The sequence below is a fragment of the Tamandua tetradactyla genome, chromosome 6 (assembly GCF_023851605.1).
Source record: "Tamandua tetradactyla isolate mTamTet1 chromosome 6, mTamTet1.pri, whole genome shotgun sequence".
NCBI classification, from domain to species: domain Eukaryota; kingdom Metazoa; phylum Chordata; class Mammalia; order Pilosa; family Myrmecophagidae; genus Tamandua; species Tamandua tetradactyla.
In genome coordinates this window covers 9,840,341-9,865,543 of record NC_135332.1, presented here as the reverse complement: position 1 = coordinate 9,865,543, position 25,203 = coordinate 9,840,341, and the positions used below count along the sequence as shown (strand labels likewise).

The window sequence follows — 25,203 nt, the reverse complement described above, 5'->3', positions numbered from 1 at the left end:
AGCTCATCCTATTAGTGACAAATTGATGAACAAAATAGTAGTCAAAATAACTTTGGGCTCCCACAACAAAATCTGAGGGAAACAACAGCAGAGTATGTACGCAAAAACCCTTAACACTCCCCACTCTCATGTCAACTTCTGCTGCTATTTTTGACTAGCAATTAAAGTCCTATGATGAAATCACAGTAATCTCTAAGATTCCATCAGCAGAGGCTGAAGAAGTGTGTAGGTTGGCAGAAAGTTCTGAAAGTCCTCTTCTCCCAAGAAATTATTATTGAGAGTCAATGAATATTTAGTTTTGATAACATGTTATCTGGCATTCAGCTCTTTCCTTCTGAGTTCAGTTTGCTGTCCTTTTAAAAAATTGAAGTACACCCTTTAGTATTCTTTTAGTCAGGGTGTGTGGGTGGTAAACTTTGTTTGACGATATCTTTTTTCTTGCACATATAGCTGGTTATAGAATTTGAGATAGTTAATTTTTTCTTTGCTCCTTTAGGACATTATTCCATGTTTTATGACATCTTTTGGCTGTTGCACTTTAGTAATCTACCTTTTCTATTTTGGTTGTTTTTAATATTTCTCACTCTCTTTCTTGGTCTCTCTGTCTCTGACTTTGTCTCTGTCTTTCTCTCTCTCTCTTGTATCTTGAAAACTCACAGCAAAGTAGTTAGTTGTTAATTATTTTTTTTAATTCTGCCCAGGACACAGTTTGTTTTTCTAATCTGAGGGCTCATGTTTTCAATTCTGGAAAATACTCAGCCATTTAATCTTTGACTATTTCCTCTTACTTATTCTCTCTATTTTATTATGGAATGCCTATTAAACATGGCTGAACATCCTTATTCTCTCAAGTCTTTTGACCTCTTCAATATTTTATATGTTATTCTGTCCTTTGCATCACCCTCTGTGTGGCTCAAGAGAACATAAACTAACCACTATAACATTGTTCTTAAACTCAGTAACTATCTGTCTCTGTGCCATGCGGAGACAATAAAATCAGATTCGGCTCCTGTACCTGGCATGCATTTGGGGTTTTCCTTTTCCATGCGTATGTATTTTTTAACCTAGAGGATGGGAAAGAGAAAATATGTGCTTAACTCTTCTCTGTTGCAGTAGGTGAAGTTTTTCTAGTCTCTATTTCTAGCAATGAAGAGTCCTACAAAGCTTCTGGTTTAGCCTCTCAAATCTCCAGGCTCAATATCTCCAATGCACTGGGACATTAAGACACCTGGGGCCTAAGGAAGAGTGAAAATGATTTCTAAGATGGAGTACATAGAATATAAAACAACTGTAACAACAACGTTAATAAAAACTTGGACTATATTCCAAGTGATTAAAAAGAGACTTAGATTTCCCATGAACTATTTACCGATACAATTTTTAACAGTGTTTATACTGTTTAATACCTCCCTTCCCCAGTCATGAGACCTTAGGGCATCTTTACTACTTTTGTTTTGGGCAACATTTTAATTCAAGGGACATAAAATATTTTTACAGTTGTCTATTTTCAAAAATAGAATTAACAACCAAGGAGAGAAATGTATAGACATATTAACTGTGTTTCAAGAAACAATCCCCCTTTTCTCCAGCACATTGCTCAGCTTTACGATTACTAACATCTGGGGATTGGGAGCCATTTCAAATATTTGAGATTTCCCAATTCACGGACTTTGGTTTCCTGTTTTGCCATTCTCTTTGGCAGGACAAGAAATGTTTGCAACTCTAGAGAGAAAGATAAACCATGCAATGGGAATTGAATACGTTATATATTTTCTAGTCTACATGTACAAAAACATTACCTGAATCTTTTTGTATGTTTTCTAGTCCTAAATAATCCACATATTTTTATTTTGCTCATACATCTTATGAAATTCTGCTCCCACTATGAACATTGTGGGGAAAAAAAGAATTTCTTTATAATTCTTAATTTGTCCAACCTAAGTGTTTCCAAAACACACTATGGATTGCTTTGAGCTATTAGGCAACATTCATCTCCGGTATTTTCTGAACACTTATTTTAAATTTATTAAATGAAATATATGATTGGCAATTGTGCTTAAACACCAGTAGTGGAAAAAAAAAAAAAGAACAACTTAGAGATTTCTCTTTTTAAAAAGTAACTGCTTTGTTTGGTTAATTATTATTTTTATTCTTTTTTTTTTTGCTTTTTCTTCTACTTTGGCCTCATCATGTCTGTTAGGTTAGTCCCATTTTTCTTGTTTAACTATTTCTCCCTTATCTCTGGAGTTGAAAGGCCAAGTGAACAAATACGGAATTCATTTCGTTCCCTGTAAAATGAGTAACTATCCACTGAACAGTCATTTCCCTGCAGAATAATTGTTTTAAGGAGGGGTGGAAACCCACAGAAAACAAAACAAGCTCATCATGTGCATATTGGTTTGACCACACCCTTTTCAGAAGCCAGCCTGAATAAGAACTTTTGGAAGTAGATACCCACTAAAAGGAAGCAGCAATAAAGAAGTTAGAATTGTTGCTTAAGATTCAAAGAGAACTTTGATTTATCAGTGTTTCCAGAGTACTTTTTCTAATTTTGCTGACAGTAAGTAAAGTTCTGTTTTTTTGTGCTTTGCCAAATATGTGGGTGGGCACTGCTAAAATCAATGTATTTTTCAGATATTTCCAAATACTTATGTGTTTTATATTGAACAGGTAATAATTCAATTTGTCTATTTTCCCCAACTAAGTTTTACTGCTTCTCTATTAACTGAGGGGGAATTGTCTGAATATTTTCATATACGAATCTGGAAGAATTTAATTAAAGAATATACAAACTTAAAAAAAAGTTTCTGTTTATTTATTTGCAGATATGTGGGCAAAATCACTCTCCCATGTGATTTCTATTTTCAAAAATGTATTTTGTAGAAATATCAGAAAATTATTTTTGTTCTCTCAGATTCAAGTTGTAAGAGGTTTGACTTTAAATTGCTATTTTTCTGGCCTAAATATTTTAATAAAAGTTATTCCATTCAATCTGGATAGTGCATATACAAGAGAATATTACATTACTGTTATATTGAATGACATGGGTTATTCAAATGAATTTAAATAATCAGAATTCTGATGTTAATTTGAATAGCTTTGGTGTTTCTATTTAAATACAAAGAAGAAACTACTATTAATCAGATGAGCTAGGATTCAACCATTCATATAAATGAATTCCTGTTATAAAAGGTAAAAAAAAATGTGAAGTATCTTGCAGGTTCTGAATTCTATAGCTTTTCTGTGGCATTACTCTGTTTTAATAGAATTGTGATGTCACTCTACCTTCCTACCATCACATCCTCCTCCACATACTTTCAAGTGAATATATTTGAGATAAAATTTTACATCCATGGACAATTGAACTAATATTTTAAAGCATTTTTTTACAGTTCTTAATTGAAACATATGATCACTTTTTTTTCTGATTATGCCATTTTTTCTAGTTTGTACTCCACCATATTTACTCTCTCCTTTTCATAAAATGAACAGGTGAAATGAATAAGAAAAAGAAAAGTGTGTGCCAGCAAACTCAAGCCCTTCTGTATAAGAATTTTCTTAAGAAATGGAGGATGAAGAAAGAAAGCTTGTTGGTATGCTTGAAAGTTTGTCTCTTTCCATTATTAACACTGTTATTTTATTTCATTGTGTAATCATTCTCATATTTTAATTAGCAGACTTGATTTATTGATTGTAAGGTTGTCTCTGATGATATTTGTTGCACTGAAAGACTTAAGGCAGTTGTTGAAAAATAATGTAGAATTCTGAGGATTAGAAGTATTACTGATTTTTTTTAATGGAAGAGTTAGTAAAAATGCAATTATATGGTAAATTACAGAAACCATTATAGTTGCTACCACACCCTATATATGTAGAGCCTAGGGATAATCACTGTATTGCCTAGCAGAAAGTGATGAGTTTTAATCCTGGGAACTTATTTTCAAGGTCAAGAATTTTCTACACAAAGATTATTTCCAATAATTACAACCAAATTATACCATTGATTGTCAGTTTGCTTTAGGAAAGAGGGTTAATTACTGGTAACATCCCCTGTTTCAGTGTATTAGCAGAGCAAAGGTTTATCACTCTTACCACAATCTGAACAGGTCTGGCCGAGAAAGTGGGGTGAGGGTGGGGGACAGTGAGTAGACGAATCTTCTCCTCTCTGTCATTCAGGAACCCAGGCTCCTTCACTTAGGGACTCTTCTATCTCCCAAGACTTGAGTATCTCCACTGGCTCCTCTGCATACATTAGAAAGATAAGGAAAGAGAGAGATTGAGACAGAGAATTGAGCATGTTGTGCAAGGTTGCAGGAGCCAGGTCTGGAAGTGGTGCATATTACATCTACCCACATTCCATTGGCTACAGCTCAATCACACAGCCCCACTTAATTTAGGAGGAGGCTGAGAATATAATTTAACATTTGCCAAGAAGAAAGAGATCACTGATATAGATAAACCATCAGATAGTCTTTTCCACGCCATTTCTTTTCATTTTCTTTGGTTTCTAATATAAGGATATGACAACCAGCAAATACGTTGTGATTTGTTCAGTTGAATTCATGTGAGGTGCCTTTGCTTCAGTAAATCTGAAATCTGGAATTGTTTACCTCTATAGTAACTGCAACAATTACCTCTGGTATATCCTGGTATAGTTTGTTTTGTATACCTAAATCTTGCCCTAATACCATTATTAAAAGAAAACAGTGTATGTACATTTCTCCTAAATCTACAATCTAACACATCGAAAAAAAATTCCATTCTTGCTTTGATACAGACTCTAGAATATGCTGCCCATTCATATATAAATCATTATCCTTTTTATACAATGGTTTCTGCAATAGTTCCCAATTGAATAGCGTATTGGCTTCTATCTCAAAATTTATCTTCAATTGGTTTTCCATTGAAAGGCAGAGAACAAAGAGAAGCCAACTACATGTATTTATTGGAATTTGTCTTCAACATTTATTTCCTGTTGACTGAGCTGTTTAAGGACAGATAATCTAAATTTGTTCTATTTTTTGTTTTATAGGAATGGGGCCTCCCAATACTTCTAGGACTGTTTATGGGCCTATTTTCATATTTCAGAGAAAATTTTGAGTTTCCTGAAATGCCTTCTCATGATCTTGGAAGGGTCGATAAATTTAATAGCTCTTCTAGAAAGGTTGTGTATACACCGATTTCTAATATAATCCAGCAGATAATGAATAAAACGGCATCTGCTCCCGTTTTGAAAGGTAGGTATACTAATGGGAAATAAGAATTACTGAAATTAATATATTTATTTATAAGATGTATACATGTTTAGTTTAAGGTAATAGGGATGTATTAAGTTAATTATTTAGGTGTCAAGATAACATAAATTCAGTTAGTCAATTTTTCTCTTTCACAGTTATCCTGTTAAGCTGATGAAGGTCAAACTTAAGGAGACCTACATTTCTATTGGAACATTGCTAAACAATAGATTTACAATTTCGTATCTCTAGAATAGTTTCTAAAAGGGATATAGCTGTTAGCGGGAGTGGGATTTTTAACATAGAAATATAACGATTAAGACATGTAAGTGAAGAAAAAATCTAAATAGCTAAATTAAGAAGTGATTATTGAATGACAACTTCAGAACTCTGAAAAGTAAGGGTAGTTAATGTGAAGATTATTGTGCATATATTGTAATATTTAAACATCGTTAAAGGTCTTCATTCTAAATGAGATCATTATATAAAGAAGATATCTTAACTATATTATTCCACTCATGGTCAAGTTGGGTGCAGTCTGGCTATTTATTCTTTTTTTTTTTTTTAATTTGAGAACTTGTAGTTTTGTAGAAAAATCATGTAAAAAATACAGCATTCCCATATTGTTGACACCTTGCATTACTGTGGTGCTTTTGTTATAATTAATCAAAGAATATTAAAACAGTACTGTTAACCATAGCCCTAGTTTACATTAGGTGTATTTTCTCCATATACCAACCTATTATTAACACCCTGGATTAGTGTCATATATTGGTTACAATTCATAAAAGAACATTCTTTTACTTGTACTATTAACTGGAGTCCCTTGTGTACAGTCGTGTTCACTGTTTTATACAGTCCTTTATTTTATCTTTTAATTCTTATTCTAGTAACATATGTGACCTAAAATTTCCCCTTTTAACCACATTCGCATATATAATTCAGTGCTGTTAATTACATTCACAATAATGTACTACCATCACCATCATCCCTTTCCAAAACTTTACAATCAACCTAAATAGAAATTCTGTACAATTTAAGTAGCAACTCCCCATTCTCTAGCTACAACCTATCCCCTGGTAACCTATATATTCTAGATTCTAATTCTATGAGTTTGCTTATTAATCAGGAAGATGATATAGTATTTGTCCTTTGTGTCTGGCTTATTTCACTCACAAAATGTCCTCAGGACTTATATACATTGTCATATACATCAGGACTTACTTCTTGAGGTTGAATAATATTCTGTCATAGGCACATACCACATTTTGTTTATCCATTCATCACTTGATGAATACTTGGGTTGCTTCCATTTTTGAGCAATTGTGAATAAGGCTGCTATGAAAATCAGTGTGTAAATATCTAAGTCCTTGCTTTAAGTTCTTCTCAGTATATACCTAGAAGTGGGATTGCCAGGTCATATAATAATTCCACACTTAGCTTCTTGAAGAACTGCCAAACTGTCTTCCGCAATGCCTGCACCATTCTACATTCCCACCAGTAGTGAATAAATGTTCCTATTTCTCCACACCCTCTCCATCATTTGTAATTTTGTGTATTTTTAATAGCAGCCATTCTAGTGGGTATAAAATGATCTCTTATTGTGGTTATGATTTGCATTTCTCTAGTAACTAATGATGTTGAGACTCTTTTCATGTGCTTTTTAGCCAGTTGTATATCCTCTTTGGAGAATTTTCTATTTAGTTCCTTAGCTTGTTTTTTAATTAGGTGTTTATCTTTTTATTGTTGAGTTGTAGGATTTGTTTATATATTCTGGATATTAAACCCTTATTGGATATATGGTTTCTAAATATTCCCTCCCATTGAGTAGGTTGTCTTTTTACTTTTGTGAAAAAATCCTTTGATGTGCAAAAGTTTTTAATTTTGAAGAGGTCCCATTTATCTATTTTTTCCTACATTGCTTGTGCTTTTGATGCAATGTAAGAACCCATTGCCTAACATAAGATCCTGAAGATGCTTCCCTTTATTTTCTTCTAAAAGTTTTATAGTCCTGGTTCTTCTATTTAGGTCTTTGATCATTTTGAGTTAATTTTTTTGTATGGTATGAAATAGGGGTCCTCTTTTATTCCTTTGCATATAGATATCCAGTTCTCCAAGCACCATTTGTTCAGAGAGGATTCTGTCCCAGTTTGAGTGGCCTTGGAGGCCTTGTCAAATATCAATTGGCCATAGATGTTAGGGTCTATTTCTGAACTTTCAATTCGATTCCATTTGTCAATATATCTATCTTTGTGCCAGTACCATACTACTGTTTTGACCACTGTAACTTTGTAATATGCTTTAAAGTCAGGAAATGTGAGTCTTCCAGCTTCATTCTTCTTTTTCAAGATGTTTTGGCTCACCCTTCCAAATAAATTTGACAATTAGCTTTTCTATTCCTGCAAAGTAGGTTGGTGGAATTTTGATTGACATGTGGTGAATCTGTCAATTCAATTTGGGTAGAAATGACATCTTAACGAAAATTAGTCTTCCAATCCATGAACATAGAATGTCCTTCCATTTATTTAGGTCTTTGATTTATTTTAGCAATGTTGTGTAGCTTTCTGTGTTTCTGTATCTCTGTGTGTAAATCCTTTATATCCTTTGTTAGATTCATTCCTAAACGTATGATTCTGTTAGCTGCTACTTTAAATTAATTTTTCTTGATTTCCCATTCAGATTACTCATTATTAGTATAAAGATACAGCTCTGATTTTGAGTGTTGATCTTGTATCCTGCCACTTTGTTGAATTCGTTTATTAGATCTAGTTTTGTTGTAGACTTGGGGGAACTTTTTAATAAATAAGATCACATCATCTGCAAATAGTGAAAGTTTTATTCTTCCTTTCCAAATTGATGCCTTTTATTTCTTTTTCTTGCCTAACTGCTCTAGCTAGAACTTCTAGTACAATGTTGAATAATAATGGTGACAGTGGGCATCCTTCTCTTCTTCCTGAAAATAAGAGAAAAGGGAAAGCTTTCAATCTTTCACTGTTGAGAATGATGCTAGCTGTGTTTTTTTTCTTTTTTTTAGCTGTGTTCACTATCACTTTGAGGAAGTTTCCTTCTAGTACTAGTTTTCTGTGTGTTTTTATCAAGAAGGGATACTGTCAATTGAGATGATCATGTGTTTTTCCCTTTGTTTTTTTAATGTGGTATATTACATTCATTGATTTTTTTATGTTGACCCACGTTTGCATACCTGGTATAAAGCCCACTTGCTTATGATATACAATTATTTTAATGTGCTGTTGGATTTGATTTGCAAGTATTTTGTTGAAGATTTTGCATCTATATTCATAAGAGAAATAGGTCTGTAATTTTATTTTTTCGTAGTGCCTTTATGTTGACCTCATAGAACAAGTTAAGTAGTGTTCTCTCCTGTTCAATTTTTAGGAAAAGTTTGAGCAGGATTGTTATGATTTCTTTTTAGAATGATTGGTAGAATCCATTTGTAAAACAATCCAGTCCTGGGGTTTTCTTACTTGGGGAGTATTTTAGTTTGTTAAAGCTGCTGGAATGCAATATACCAGAAATGAAATGGCTTTTAAAAAGGGAATTTATTAAGTTGCAAGTTTACAGTTCTAAGACCATGAAAACAACAAGAGGTAACCTTCACTCAAGAAAGGCTGATTCTGAAACACCTCTGTCAGATGGGAAGGCATATGATTGGCATCTGCTGGGGTCTTTGGCTTCTGGATACCTCTCTCAGCTGGGAAGGTACATGGCAATGCCTGCTAGCTTTCTCTCCCAACTTCTTCAGAGGCTTCCTGGGGGCATTCTCTTTCATCTCCAAAAATCTCTGGCTATGTAAGCTCTAAAGCTTTTTCCAAAATTGTTCCCTCTTAAAGGAATCCATTAAGCAACCCCACCTTGAATGGGTGAGATATATCTCCATGGAAACTTATCTAATCAAAAGGTACCACCCGCAATTGAGTGGGTCGCATCTCCATGGAAACAATAAAAAACATCTTATCCAGCAATATTGAATGAGGATTAAAGAATATGGCTTTTCTGAGGTACACAACAGTTTCAAACCAGCTTCCCCCCCCACCAATATCCACTCATTGCATGGGCCTAGGTGGTCACCTCAACAAGCACACAAGGATACCCACTTGCAAATTCCAATCACCTTTTGTTCCTGGAAGGAGGTTCTTCTGATAAACATTGACATGCCATACTTTAATGCAGCTGTCCAATTTCTATAGTGATTTCCATGAGGCTGGTCCCCATATGGGCATCCTTTAAAAGGCCAGTTATCCATTGCGTTTCTGCCTGACTGTATGGCCAGGCCATTGGCCACTAGCCATGAGTTAATAAAAACCCAAACATACAGGCACTCAGCATGCAATTTTGTCAGATATATATATTTTGACTGGCAGTTTTTCTTTTTTGGTACATTAAATATATTATGCCACTACCTTCTCACCTCCATGGTTTTTGATGAGATATCAATACCTCATCTTTTTGAGAATTCCTTATATATGATGAATCACTTTTATCTTGCTATCAGAATTCTCTCTTTATCTTTGGCATTTGACATTCAGATTATTATGTGTCTTGGAGTAGTTCTATTAGGATTTATACTTTTTGGAGTACATTGTACTTTTGGACATGTATATTTATTTCCTTCATAAGAATTGGGAAAATTTCAGCCATTATTTCCTCAAATCTTCTTTCTGTCCCTTTTCCATTCTCTTCTCCTTCTGGGAGACCCAGGATGTGTATGTTTTCATGCTTTGTGCTGTCAGTCACATCCCTGAGACACTGCTCAATTTTTCTACACTTTTCTCTGTTTGTTTATCTAACTTTATCATTTCAATTGTCCTGTTTTCTAATTTGCTGATTCTTTCTTCTGCCTGTTCAAATCACTGTTGTATGTTTCTATTATATTTTTAATCTCTACTGTTATGCCTTTCTCCCCCACAATTTGTTATGTTTCTTTTTGTACTTTCAATTTCTTCTTTACTCTCATGTGTTTCCTTAATGTCCTTTATCTCTTTATCTGTACTTTCCTTATTCTTTCTTGAAGTGATTTAAGAGATTTGTTTGAACTTCTTCGATTAGTTGTTCTAAATTCTGTCTCCTCTGAAGTTTTAATTTTTTCCCTTCACTGAACCATATCTTCCTGTTTCTTAGTATGGCTTGCAGTTTTTTCCAGATATCTAGGCATCAGATTAATCTTGATGAATGAATTCTGAGGGCCAGTTTCTCCCTCTTGTCTAGAGTTTATTATTGATTGGCTATATGTTTTCTTTGACACTTATTTTTGACCTTTAGAATAGCCCATGTTTACCTATTCAGATTTCCTCAGCTCTTCTTCATCTGATTATTGCCCTGAAAATGCAGCATATGTATTTTTGTGTGTGTGTGTGTGTTCATGGGCCAGAAATAGAACCTGGGTCTCCCATATGGCACGCGAGCATTCTACCATTGAACCACCTGTACACGCCTGCAGTATTTTTTTTTTCAAATGTACAAAGTACATTCCTTGGCAATTTAAAAATAAATAACCATTTAAACTGAATACACATTTACTTAGTGTTTTATTTCCTTATTATACAACTGTTATTACAAGGAACTGCTCCGTTCGGTTAAAAGCTAATGAATAACATCAACTTGTCCTGTCTTATTTTTCTTAAGAGCATTAGTATGTATATAATTTGTTACCCTTTTTAAATGCCTAGAAAAATTACAATATCATAGTTCACATAAAGCCCTTTAAAAATCTGATGTCACAGGTTGTCAAAGTTGAGGGTAAATAACGATGAATTCTTCTTAGGAAGACCCTCTTGGTAGAAGAATTCAATACTAAGCAGATTACATAAACATAAGAAAATATTACAATTTTTAGTACCAGAACTGTTTGCCAACTTGCATGAAGTTCATTTGCCACATTTTAAAATGGTCTGAATTTCAATAGAGACCACAGTACACATTTTAAATTTCATGATTAAATTGGGTAAATGATGTTAGTTAAAAATTACATTCCTAAAATATGGGGACCTGATGCTATTGCTTTATTTAAAGTGTGACTGTAAGATAGAACATTTTAAAACATAAATACCGGACTTTTATTTATTAGATTCAGTTTTTCTATTGCTAGACACTTAAACCAGTAATGCTACTATTCAAATTCATATTTTAGAATTTCTTTTTGACTTAAAAACCAATTTCATGTTTCACTTCTACACTTTCAATGGGCAAAAATGATCCCCTTTTTTGCACTATTATTATTATGAATTTACTTAAAAAGTAAATGTTAGATAAACAATTTAAAATTGTTTTGAGTGAAAACTGTGTTGGACTAAGTGTGAAGCCTTAACTTCACTATTTTGAGGCTATAACACTCTTGCAATGTGTATATTAAAAAAAGTTGCAGTCATACCTTATAATTCTTAAAAATCTCAGAAAATAGATAAATGAGGAGCTTTGAGTGCAGCAAAACCATTTTGTCATTCTATGACATTGACATTAAACATTACATTCCATCCCTCTACCTGTAAAGATTTCACATTTTCTTTTCTTATATTTCTTTTAAATACATTTTTCTCTCCTAGTCTATGTTCATTAACAGCAAAAGTGCATTCAAGTCCCTGATCTAGTGATCTTTTGAATTTGTTGTACCCTTTATCATAAGTACATATTAGCAACTTCTACATGTCATGGTATTTTAAAAAATACCATGTCTATTTTTTTAAAAAAACACTGTTTAAATTCTAGGCCTTATCTTACATGTCATCTAAAGATCAAAATATTTCCCCTTGGATTGAACCTTACAATTACAATCATCTATTGCCTTCTTTTTAAATCAGTGCAACTTTATACAAGATTAACTTACTTTCTAATTGTCTTCATTATTCTAAATTAAACTATTCAGATAATGATTAAAGTGAAAAATTTCTTATTCTATTTTCCAGTTCTGTGAATGAGTATTTACATAGTACATTATACTTTCAAATTGTACTGCTGATATCTAACATTTAATCAAGTTTTAGATGCTGCTTATATTCCTTGGTGCTTCCAAGAAACTTGGCTCATTTCCATGCAAAAGGAAGCATATATTAAGACTGTATTTTGATGAGGTTTTCCATGTCTGTTTGAACATTCTGAATTAATTGTTTCAACTCCTGTATCTCATTTGATTTGTTGGTTTGTTCTTTTGGCTGGGTCATATCTTCAATTTTTCTAGTATGATCTGTTGTTTTTTACTGGCATCTAGGCATTTAATTACATTAATTAGTGTATTCTGGAGATTGTTTTCACTTTTTTTTTCCCTAGGAATTTCTTGCTGGATGGACTTTGTTGTCTATCTGTTCTTTGACATTCAGTTCAGTTTATTCTAGTCCTCTAGCATAGGTTTTGTTTAATAGATCAGAAATTTTCAGTTCTTGTTTTTTTGTTTCTTGCCCTGTCTGTATGGTGTCTTTCTCCCACCCCTTAGGAGGGTCTACTTAGGTATTATAGACCCCAGTCAGATTTTCCCAGACCAAACTGGTCACCTCTCAGGAGGAAAGAGGCATCTGTGTCAGTTTTCCCTGAGGATGAGATAAGACCTAGCAGATTGAAAGGCTTTCTTATGAACCCTCTGGACTCTGCGTTTTTCCTATCCTGCCCAGTATGTGGCACTTTTCTGCCTGCAGGTCCCACCAGCATAAGGTGACGTAGTACCTTTAACTTCAGCAGACTCTCCCTGCTAGGGGCATGGTGGAGACAGAGGAGAAGTTGTAGGCTGGCTTTAATCGCTTCAATTTTCCAGACCCTGGGTCTGAATTCCTTGAGGGAGGGATTCCACCTGAGCTGGGCCCCTCCCCTCTACTGGGGAATGCACAGGCTCCAGACAAGCTCTCCAACAAGTCTGTTTCTGCCTATGCCTGGGGCAGTGGAGCCCAAGAAGCCTTGCAGCCATATCCAAAAAGTAATCAATCCATAGAAACACAGCCACAAAAGAGAAAAGGAAAAATCCTTTTCAGAGCAGGACCCTGTTCCTCGGGTTTGCCAATCAAGAGCTTAAGTTGGTACGTTGCTCTGTGTATCTCCAGGTCCTATGTGCCCCCTCCTTTCGTGCAGGGCCCAGATCTTTTCAGATCCAAAAAAAACCTTTTTTTTTTTTTCTTTTTCCATCAGCTCTGCCCCTTCTGCACCGGTGCAAAAACCAGCGACCTCCGCTTTCACTCGAGGTTCAGCTGAGCTAGGGGCCTATTTTTAGTAGTTAGAATTTGTTAATTAATTCCACAAGTGGCATTTGGTTGTGCTCAGCCCCTGCTGCTGGTAAAGTCTCTTGCCTTTCCCCTCTGGGAAGCAGCCTGTGGGGGAGGGGCGCTGGCCACCATGACTTAGGGAACTCACAGTTCTGGGGAGGCTGGCAGCCAGTCCAGGTGGTCCAGACTGGGGTACGCTGTGTGCCTGATCACTGACGTGGCCCCAACAGTTGTTCTGTACTGTTCCTGGCTATTTACTAGCTGCTCTGGAGGATGAACTAAAACCCACATCTTGCTAAGCTGCCGCCTTTAAGATTGTATTTTAATTGTTCAACTTAATGAATGCAAAAAAGCTTTAAAAACTGGAATGAAATTGTTTGGTCCCATGAAGTTCCTTGATTGTAGATTTTATTACAGTAAAATTAATCCTGAGTTTGGGGGGGGAAAAGAAGGGAGAGGACTTAGAAACAGTAGTCTTGTTGCTCTTCATTGTCATGCCACCACTCACCCTTTCATCCACATCTTGGCTATAATTTATTTGGACCCTGAATTAAGTTAGAAAATTCATCATTGGTACTTTAGAGTTTAACACTTGGGGAAAAAATATGGTTTTGTGCTACAATGTCTGAAATTTCAATTCACCATAAAAAGAACATGCAGAGTGAAGATTTTCTTCTAATTCCTGTAAATAGTGAGGAAATCTACACAAGTTCTTTATATTTAGGAAGATTTGTGCATATAAAATAAAATACTTATAAATGTTCTCCTAGCTGGTACTGTGACTCTGTGCAATGAAGTAGTCTTCCACTCAAATTGGTCATACATGAAGGTCCTTCTTCCAGCAAAGATTCATCAATTCATGTAGAGATTCTGGATACCCTGGAGGGCAAGGCATCCTGAATCCTCATTCCACCTGCTCCAGCACTTCGAGGCTTACCATGTATGGATGCAGTACTCTGCCCTTCATTACCAGTTTCCTCTGGAGAATTCTGAATGACCACACATCAGACTTGATTGTATATTGACCATACAGTGTAGCCTCTGGAGCTATCCATTTGGCTGGAGATTTTGTGCCTTGTCTTGCAGTATATTCATTGTCCTCTATTAACCTTACTAAACCAAAATTTGCTATTTTGCATGCAAGATTTTTCTCCTATAAGAACATTAGCAGCACAAAGGACACAGCGAATACAGTTCATTCTTTCAACATATGCCATGCATCAGCAATGTGAGCAGTCACATCAACCAGTTGTGGGAACTTCAACTACTTTTCATCTCCCTCCTTAAGGAAATCTAGTAAACTTCCTTTTGAGACAAATTCAGTGACAATGTAAATTGACCCTTCAGTTATAATAGAATATAGTGGAACAAGTTTATCATGTCTTAATTTCTTCATAATCTGAGCTTCTTAAAGAAAAGCTTCTGGCATCATTGCACCTGGGTTGTGTTTTGATTGTTATTTTTGAGGTTCCATTCCATGTTTTCATCCATACTTCACCAAAAAAATCCTTGTTCTAGTTTAACTTCTAGTCACAAAGATTCTTGGGGGATTTCCCGAGCATCTTTTGTTAGACTTTGGGTCTGGGGTTTCACAGTTGGGCACACAGTTGTCAACTTACTGCTCAAACCACCAGCATGCTCTCTATACTGTTTCACAAATTTTGGCAGAGTATCAAATTGTGCTCTGGTTGTGATGTAGTATCCACCATTGTCAAATTTTCTGATTTTTTAGTGCTTCACATTGCCACCTATTACCTCATCCCAATTGTGAATAGAGAGGGAATAAGCAGTCTCTCTAACCAAGAAAGTGTATCATTGATTCCCATGATTTACAAGTAATTTTTCAGCATATTTTTTCTATTTTGCCAAAATACCATTTTTCTGCCTGAATGGAATCTTCTGGTGCTGCATAATTACTAGGGATACAACCATTCTTTCCTGTAGCGATTGATCTTGCTCCCCACTAGTTTCCTTCCATATTGTTAATTATTTGAAATTTTTCATCCTTCTTAAATGAAAGGCCTTTGCTAGTTCTAGTTTCATAATCATATAAGGCCACAAATATAGAAAGGTCACCCGTTAAACCAGAAGGATATGATGTTGGCACCATTGATAATGAGGAAGATGCACCTCCAAAAGGTGTCACCCTGAGGATCCTCTAAATGATGTTACGGAAAGATTGCTAAAATTAGCAGATGTTCCCTTTGCAAATGATGATGGTAACATTGGACTGTGCTCTGCTCTATAAGGACTCATGCTCACAAGCTCTGGAGTGTTTTCAGCTCAATATTTTAATGGCTGGACTTTTGTTCTCTTTGCTTTTAATGCAGCCCATTATCAAATCTATTCCCTGCCTGTGATCATTGCAGAATACTTTTTTGGGGGGTAGGGGAGGTGCATGGTCCGGTAATTAAACCCTGGACTCCCGCATGGAAAAAATGCTACCACTGAACCACCCATGCATTCTCACAATGTACTTTTTTTAAAAAAATTTATTTATTAATTAAAAAAATTAACAAACAAAATAAAACACCAATATATATAATCAGTAATTCACATCATCACTTAGTTGCATATTCATCATCTCTTAGAACATTTGCATCAATTCAAAAAAAGAAATAAAAAGACAATAGAAAAAGAAATAAAACAAAAACAGAAAAGAAAAAAAAAGATTATACCTACCTATACCTACCATACCCCTTATCCCTCACTTTCATTGATCACTAGCATTTCAAACTAAATTTATTTTAGCATTTGTTCCCCCTATTATTTATTTTTATTCCGTATGTTCTACTCGTTTGTTGACAAGTGATTGTGAAAGCTATATCATTATTCAATCATCCTCAAAAAACATGACTACTGGAACACAGCTCTACATTTTCAGGCAGTTCCCTGCAGCCTCTCCATTACATCTTGAATAACAAGGTGATATCTACTTAATGCATAAGAATAACCTCCAGGATAACCTTTTGACTCTGTTTGGAATCTCTCAGCCATTGCCACTTTATCATATTTCACTCTTCCCCCTTTTGGTCGAGAAGGTTTTCTCAATCCCTTGATGCTAAGTCTCAGCTCATTCTAGGGTTTTTCTCAATCCCTTGATGCTGAGTCTCAGCTTATCCAAGGATTTCTGTCCCACATTGCCAGGAAGGTCCACACCCCTGGGAGTCATGTCCCACATAGACAGGGGAGGGTGGTGAGATAGCTTGTTGTGTTGGCTGGAGAGAGAGGTCACATCTGAGCAACAAAAGAGGCTCTCTTGGAAATGACATTCCTGTGTTCTTGACCTATCCTTTGTGGGGTTAAGTTTCATATGAACAAACCCCAAGAATTGGGGCTCAGCCTATAGCTTTGGTTGTCCACACTGCTTGTGAGAATATCAAGAATTCAACTTGGGGAAGTTGAATTTCTCCCCATTTTCACTATACCTCAAAGGGGGCTTTGCATATACTTTTCCACTCACTGATCGAATCACTGTGGGATTCATCAGGGCATCACTCTGGACAAACCAACAAAATCTCATGTCCTACCTGAGATTCCAAGGACGTATGGTGGTCAATCAAACTATCTACACAAGTTATCTTAGGAAATGCGCTAGTCAAAATATAAATTTTGTACCACATAAACATTTTTTGCTTTAGTCTCACACATAAGTTGACATTTTAAAGTAGTAATTACCATCTATTTTCACCACCCTGCAATAATGACATTCCTTTGTTCTTCCTCATGCAAAAGCATTTTTAAAATTTGTACATTTACTCACTATTATTAAACACTCTAGGCATTCCTAGATTATACCATCTCAATCTTTAACATCTATCTTTCTTTCTGATTTCATTTATGCCCCCAGCCCTCCTCCCTCTATCATTCTCACATGCAGCTTCATTCAGTGTTTTAACATAATTGTATTATAGTTAGGTAGTATTGTGCTGTCCATTTCTGAGTTTTTAGATTCAATCCTGTTGCACAATTGGTATCCCTTCAGCTCCAATTACCCAATATCTTACCTTATTTCTATCCCCTGATGGTCTCTGTTACCAACAAAATATTCCAAATTTATTCACTAATGTCAGTTCATATCAGTGAGACCATACAATATTTTTCCTTTTGTTTTTGGTTAGTCTCACTCAGCGTAATGTCCTTAAGGTCCATCCATGTGGTTACATACTTCATAACTCTATTCTGTCTTACAGCTGCATAATGTTCCATCGTATGTATATACCACAGTTTGTTTAGCCACTCGTCTGTTGATGGACATTTTGGCTGCTTCCATCTCTTTGCAATTGTAAATAATGCTGCTATAAACATTGGCTGTGCAAATGTCCGTTCGTGTCTTTGCCCTTATGTCCTTTGAGTGGATACCTAGCAATGGTATTGCTGGGTCGTATGGCAATTCTATATTCAGTTTTTTGAGGAACCGCCAAACTACCTTCCACAGCGGTTGCACCATTTGACATTCCCAAAACAGTGAATAAGTGTGCCTCTTTCTCCACATCCTCTCCAGCACTTGTCATTTTCTGTTTTGTTGATAATGGCCATTCTGGTGGATGTGAGATGATATCTCATTGTGGTTTTGATTTGCATTTCTCTAATGGCCAGGGACATTGAGCATCTCTTCATGTGCCTTTTGGCCATTTGTATTTCCTCTTCTGAGAAGTGTCTGTTCAAGTCTTTTTTCCCATTTTGTAATTCGATTGGCTGTCTTTTTGTTGTTGAGTTGAACAATCTCTTCATAAATTCTGGATACTAGACCTTTATCTGATATGTCATTTCCAAATATTGTCTCCCATTGTGTAGGCTGTCTTTTTACTTTCTTGATGACGTAGTTTGATGTGCAAAAGTGGTTAATTATGAGGAGTTCCCATTCATTTATTTCTTTTTTCATTGCACTTGCTTTGGGTGTAAGTTCTATAAAACCACCTCCAATTATAAGATTTATAAGATATTTCCCTACATTTTCCTCTAACTGTTTTATGGTCTTAGACCTAATGTTTAGATCTTTTTTTTTTTTTTTTTTTTTTTTTTTTTTTTTTTTTAAAGAGAGAGGGAGGAAAGGAAGGAAAGACAGAGAAGGAAGGAAGGATGGAAGGAAGGAAGGGAGGAAGAAAGGGAAACATTTTTAAACATTTTCTTGTTTTATTATATTTTGTTTGTTTGTTTGTTTTTTACATGGGCTGGGGCCGGGAATCGAACCGGGGTCCTCCGGCACGGCAGGCAAGCACTCTTGCCCGCTGAGCCACCGCGGCCCGCCCCCCTAATGTTTAGATCTTTGATCCATTTTGAGTTAACTTTTATATAGGGTGTGAGATATGGGCCCTCTTTCATTCTTTTGCATAGGATATCCAGTTCTCTAGGCACCATTTACCGAAGAGACTGTTCTGTCCCAGGTGAGTTGGCTTGACTGCTTTATCAAAGATCAAATGTCCATAGATGAGAGGGTCTATATCTGAACACTCTATTCGAGTCCATTGGTCAAAATATCTATCTTTATGCCAGTACCATGCTGTTTTGACCACTGTAGCTTCATAATATGCCTTTAAGTCAGCCAGCGTGAGACCTCCAACTTCGTTTTTTTTCGAGATACTTTAGCAATTCGGGGCACCCTGCCCTTCCAGATAAATTTGCTTGTTGGTTTTTCCATTTCTGAAAAGTAAGTTGTTGGGATTTTGATTGGTATTGCATTGAATCTGCAAATCAATTTAGGTAGAATTGACATCTTAACTATATTTAGTCTTCCAATCCATGAACACAGTATGCCCTTCCATCTATTTAGGTCTTCTGTGATTTCTTTTAACAATTTCTTGTAGTTTTCTTTGTATAGATCTTTTGTCTCTTTAGTTAAATTTATTCCTAAATATTTAATTCTTTTGGTTGCAATTGTAAATGGAATTCATTTCTTGATTTCCCCCTCAGATTGTTCATTACTAGTGTATAGAAACACTACAGATTTTTGAATGTTGATCTTGTAACCTGCCACTTTGCTGTACTCATGTATTAGCTCTAGTAGTTTTGCTGTGGATTTTTCAGGGTTTTCAACATATAGTATGATATCATCTGCAAACAGTGATAATTTTACTTCTTCCTTTCCAATTTTGATACCTTGTATTTCTTTTTCTCGTCTAATTGCTCTAGCTAGAACATCCAACACAATGTTGAATAACAGTGGTGATAGTGGACATCCTTATCTTGTTCCTGATCTTAGGGGGAAAGTGTTCAGGTTTTCCCTGTTCTGGTTTGCTAGCTGCCAGAATGCAACACACCAGAGATGGATTGGCTTTTAATAAAAGGGGATTTATTTTGTTTGTTCTTCAGAGGAAAGGCAGCTAACTTTCCACTGAGATTCTTTCTTACATGGAAGGCACAGGATGGTTCTGCTGGTCTTGTTTCCAGGCCCCTGGGTTCCAACAACTTTTCCCGGGGTGACTTCTTCCTGCATCTCCAAAGGCCTGGGCAAAGCTGCAAGTGCTGAGATGAGGAATGCTGAGCTGCTAGGCTGTACTACATTGCACTCTCTCATTTAAGCACCAGCCAATTAAATCAAATGTCACTCATTGCAGCAGACATGCCTCCTAGCTGACTGCAGATGTAATTGGCAACAGATGAGGTTCACGTACTGTTGGCTTATGTCCACAGCAACAAGATTAGGTATGCTCACCTGGCCAAATTGACAACTGAATCTAACTAACACACGTCCACCCCTTGTCAACTTGGCAACTTCAAGCATCACCTTAAACAGGTGCAAAAACTTCTCTTCTTGCTGTGGGCCTGTGAATCTCAAAACAAGTTATCTGATGCCAATATGCAAAGGAGGATAAACAAATCCATAGGGAGAAACTGGAAGGAAAACCTGCAGGCAAACACCATTGAATTTCAAAGTCTGAAAGTCATTTATTCTTCGGCTTTAGAAAGCGGCAGTCCCACCCCTTCCAAGGGACCATGCAGTGGCCCGCCTGTTTCCAAATCAACCTCAGGGAACATCGAGGAGACCACCTCTCGGCTCCACTCTCTCCAGGCATCAGGGCCACCCCTGGGCTCTCTGCCATTTCTGGGGCACACGCTAAACCCCTCCATGTGGTGGCAGTCAGGCTCTCCCAGTCCCCCAAGGCGCATGCTACACCTTTTCCAAGGCCTGAGGCTGTACAACTTTTCCACTGCAATGAGAGGGGAGACTCATCCTCGCCCTTCAGGGTAAACTTACCCTCTCCACGCATACAGGTGGGTCCACTCTCCTGGCCAAGGTTTCTTGGCTTCAGACCCGAGCTTCCATGGTTCTCACTCTGCAAACTCCAATTTTTTCCCTTTTGTCTCCTCCTTTGTCAAGATTGGCAGTTGTCCCATTTACACCAACAGTCTCTTTAAGCACTCCAGGACTTCTTCATCAATCTCTTCACAGTTCCTCCAAAGTCTTCCCCTTAGCCATCCAAAACACCATTCCAACAGATCTGGTATTTGCAAACCGCAATAGCACCCCACTCTCTAGTACCAACTCTGTTTTAGTTTGCTAGCTGCCGGAATGCAACACACCAGAGACGGATTGGCTTTTAATAAAAGGGGATTTATTTTGTTGGTTCTTCAGAGGAAAGGCAGCTAACTTTCCACGGAGGTTCTTTCTTACGTGGAAGGCACAGGATGGTCTCTGCTGGTCTTCTTTCCAGGCCCCTGGGTTACAACACCTTTCCTCGGGGTGACTTCTTTCTGCATCTCCAAAGTCTTGGGCTGAGCTGCAAGTGCTGAGATGAGGAATGCCGAGCTGCTAGACTGTGCTATATTGCGCTCTCTCATTTAAGCACCAGCCAATTAAGTCAAACGCCACTCATTGCAGGAGACACGCCTCCTAGCTGACTGCAGATGTAATTGGCAACAGATGAGGTTCATGTACCGTTGGCTTATGTCCACAGCAACAAGATTAGGTATGCTCACCTGGCCAAGTTGACAACTGAATCTAACTAACACATTCCCCATTGAGGATGTTATTAGCTGTGGGTTTTTCATATATTCCCTTTATCATTTTAAGGAGGTTCCCTTGTATTCCTATACTTTGAAGTGTTTTCAACAGGAAAGGATGTTGAATTTGTCAAGTGCTTTCTCTGCATCATTCGAGATGATCATGTGATTTTTCTGCTTTGATTTGTTGATATGGTGTATTACATTAATTGATTTCCTTATGTTGAACCATCCTTGCATACCTGGGATGAATCCTACTTGGTCATGATGTATAATTCTTTTAATGTGTTGTTGGATTCGATTTGCTAGAATTTTGTTGAGGATTTTTGCATCTATATTCATTAGAGAGATTGGTCTGTAGTTTTCTTTTTTGGTAATGTCTTTTTTCTGGCTTTGGTATGAGGGTGATGTTGGCTTCATAGAATGAATTAGGTAGCTTTCCCTCCTCTTCAATTTTGTTGAAGAGTTTGAGCAGGATTGGTACTAATTCTTTCTGGAATGTTTGGTAGAATTCACATGTGAAGCCATCTGGTCGTGGACTTTTCTTTTGGGGAAGCTTTTTAATGACTGATTCAATTTCTTTACTTCTGATTGGTTTGTTGAGGTCATCTATTTCTTCTCGAGTCAAAGTTGGTTATTCATGCCTTTCTAGGAAGTTTTCCATTTCACCTACATTGTTGTATTCATTAGTATAAAGTTGTTAATTGTATCCTGTTATTACCTCCTTTATTTCTGTGGGGTCAGTGGTTATGTCTCCTCTTCCATTTCTGATCTTATTTATTTGCATCCTTTCTCTTCTTCTTTATGTCAGTCTTGCTAAGGGCCCATCAACCCATTTCTGATCTTATTTATTTGCATCCTCTCTCCTCTTCTTTTTGTCAGTCTTGCTAAGGAACCATCAATCTTATTGATTTTCTCATAGAACCAACTTCTGGTTTTATTGATTTTCTCAGTTGTTTTCATGTTCTCAATTTCATTTATTTCTGCTCTAATCTTTGTTATTTCTCTCTTTTTGCTTGCTTTGGGGTTAGTTTACTGTTCTTTCTCCAGTTCTTCCAAGTGGACAGTTAATTCCCGAAATTTTGCCCTTTCTTCTTTTTTAATATAGGCATTTAGGGCAATAAATTTCCCTCTTAGCACTGCCTTTGCTGCGTCCCATAAGTTTTGATATGTTGTTTTTTCATTTTCATTTGCCTCGAGATATTTACTGATTTCTCTTGTAATTTCTTCCTTGACCCACTGGTTGTTTAAGAGTGTGTTGTTGAGCCTCCACATATTTGTGAATTTTCTGGTGCTCTGCCTATTATTGATTTCCAACTTCATTCCTTTATGATCTGAAAATGTGTTTTGTATGATTTCAACCTTTTAAAATTTATTGAGACTTGCTTTGTGACCCAGCATATGGTCTATCTTTGAGAATGAGCCATGAGCACCTGAGAAAAAGGTGTATCCTGCTGTTGTGGGGTGTAATATCCTATAAATGTCTGTTAAGTCTAGCTCATTTATTGTAATATACAAATTCTCTGTTTCTTTATTGATCCTCTGTCTAGATGTTCTGTCCATTAATGAGAGTGGGAATTGAAGTCTCCAACTATTATGGCAGATGTATCTATTTCTCTTTTCATTGTTTGCAGTGTTTGCCTCATGTATTTTGGAGCATTCTGGCTTGGTGCATAAATATTTATGATTTATGTCTTCTTGTTGAATTGTTCCTTTTATTAGTACATGGTATCCTTCTTTTCCTCTTTTAACTGTTTTACATTTGAAATTTAATTTGTTGGATATTAGTATAGCTACTCCTGCTCTTTTCTGGTTGTTATTCACATGAAATATCTTTTCCCAACCTTTCATTTTCAACCTATGTTTATCTTTGGGTCTAAGATGTGTTTCCTGTAGACAGCATATAGAAGGATCCTGTTTTTTAATCCATTCTGCCAGTCTGTGTCTTTTGATTGGGGAGTTCAATCCATTAACATTTAGTGTTATTATTGTATGGGTAGTACTTTCTTCTACCATTTTGCCTTTTGGAATTCATATGTCATATCTAATTTTCCTTCTTCTACACTCTTCTCCACACCTCTTTCTTTTGTGTTTTCATATCTGTCTCCAGTGGTCCCTTTAGTATTTCTTGCAGAGCTGGTCTCTTGGTCACAAATTCTCTCAGTGATTTTTTGTCTGAAAATGTTTTAATTTCTCCCTCATTTTTGAAGGACAATTTTGCTGGGTATAGAGTTCTTGGTTGGCAATTTTTCTCTTTTAGTAATTTAAGTATATTATCCCACTGTCTTCTTGCCTCCATGGTTTCTGCTGAGAAATCTACACATAGTCTTATTGGGTTTCCCTTGTATGTGATGGATTGCTTTCTCTTACTTCTTTCAAGATCCTCTCTTTCTCTTTGACCTCTGACATTCTGATTAGTAAGTGTCTTGGAGTACATCTATTTGGATCTATTCTCTTTGGGCAAGAGAATAGATTTGGGGTACACTGCACTTCTTGGATCTGTAATTTTGAGTCTTTCATAAGAGTTGGGAAATTTTCAGTGATAATTTCCTCCATTAGTTTTTCTCCTCCTTTTCCCTTCTCTTCTCCTTCCGGGACACCCACAACACGTATATTCATGTGCTTCATATTATCACTCAATTCCCTGAGTCTCTGCTCATATTTTTCCATTTTTTCCCCTATAGTTTCTGTTTCTTATCAGATTTCACATGTTCCATCCTCCAGTTCACTAATCCTATCCTCTGTCTCTCGAAATCTACCATTGTAGGTTTCCATTGTTTTTTTTTCATCTCTTCTACTGTGCCTTTCATTCCCATGAGTTCTGTGATTTGTTTTTTCAGACTTCTCATTTCTTCTTTTTGTTCATTCCTTGCCTTCTTCATATCCTCCCTCAATTCATTGATTTGGTTTTTGATGAGGTTTTCCATGTCTGTTCGTACATTCTGAATTAGTTGTTTCACCTCTTGTATCTCATTTGAACTGTTGGTTTGTTCCTTTGTCTGGGCCATATCTTCAATTTTCCTGGTGTGATTTGTTATTTTTTGCTGGTGTCTAGGCATTTAATTACCTTAATTAGTTTATTTCTGGAGATTGCTTTCCCTTCTCTTACCTAGGGTTTTCTTGCTGGATGAAATTGTTGTCTATCTTTTCTTTGACATTCAGTTCAGCTGTTTCTGGATCTCTAGCTTAGGTTTTGTTTAACAGAGGAGAATTTTTGGTTCTTGTTTTCTTGTTTCTTGCCCTGCTTGTATGGTGCCTTTTTCTCCCCACCCTTAGAAGGGTCTATGTAGGTATCATAGATTCCAGCTGGGTTTTGCTGGACTAAACTGACCTCCTATGGGGGAAGGAGTCAGTTGCGTCAGTTTTCCCTGAGGGTGAGACCCAGCAAGTTAAAGACTTTCCTGTGAAGTCTCTGGGCTCTGTTTTTCTTATCCTGCCCAGCGTGTGGTGCTTGTCTGCCTGCAGGTCCCACCAGCATAAGATGATGTGGCACCTTTAACTTTGGAAGACTCTCCCTGCTTTGGGTGTGGTGGAGACAGAAGAGAGATTGTAGGCTGGTTTTAATGGCTTCAAATTACCAAACCCTGGGGTCTGAATTCCTTGAAGGAGGGATTTCACCTGAATTGGGCTTCACCCCTCCCCTGGGGAAAGCACAGGCTTGAGACAAGCCCTGCCTGAAAGGAGCTTGTTACTGCCTATGCCTGGGGCAGTTGCAACCTGAAAAGTCCTGCCACTGAATCCAGAGGCAGTCAAGCCTTTGTAGAAATGCAGCCACAAAAACCTCTGTGTCTTTCCTTTTTTTCTTTTTTCGTTAGCCCAATGAG

At 36.6% G+C, this 25,203-nt stretch overlaps 1 protein-coding gene and 1 pseudogene across 2 annotated transcripts in view; one reads left to right on the top strand and one right to left on the bottom strand.

Annotated features, from left to right (window-relative positions):
• The first annotated feature begins 2,298 nt into the window (after positions 1–2,298).
• ABCA6 (ATP binding cassette subfamily A member 6) overlaps positions 2,299–25,203 on the top strand; it is an 83,907-nt gene continuing 61,002 nt past the window's right edge. For both annotated transcript variants that reach the window (XM_077163680.1, XM_077163679.1), the window contains exons 1-3: positions 2,299–2,560; positions 3,493–3,593; positions 5,033–5,237. In XM_077163680.1, the coding sequence (XP_077019795.1) occupies positions 3,498–3,593; positions 5,033–5,237 (301 nt within the window). In that variant the 5' untranslated portion in view covers positions 2,299–2,560; positions 3,493–3,497. The remainder of the gene's footprint in view (positions 2,561–3,492; positions 3,594–5,032; positions 5,238–25,203) is intronic.
• LOC143685591 (tyrosine-protein kinase Yes pseudogene) lies at positions 14,253–15,770 on the bottom strand (annotated as a pseudogene).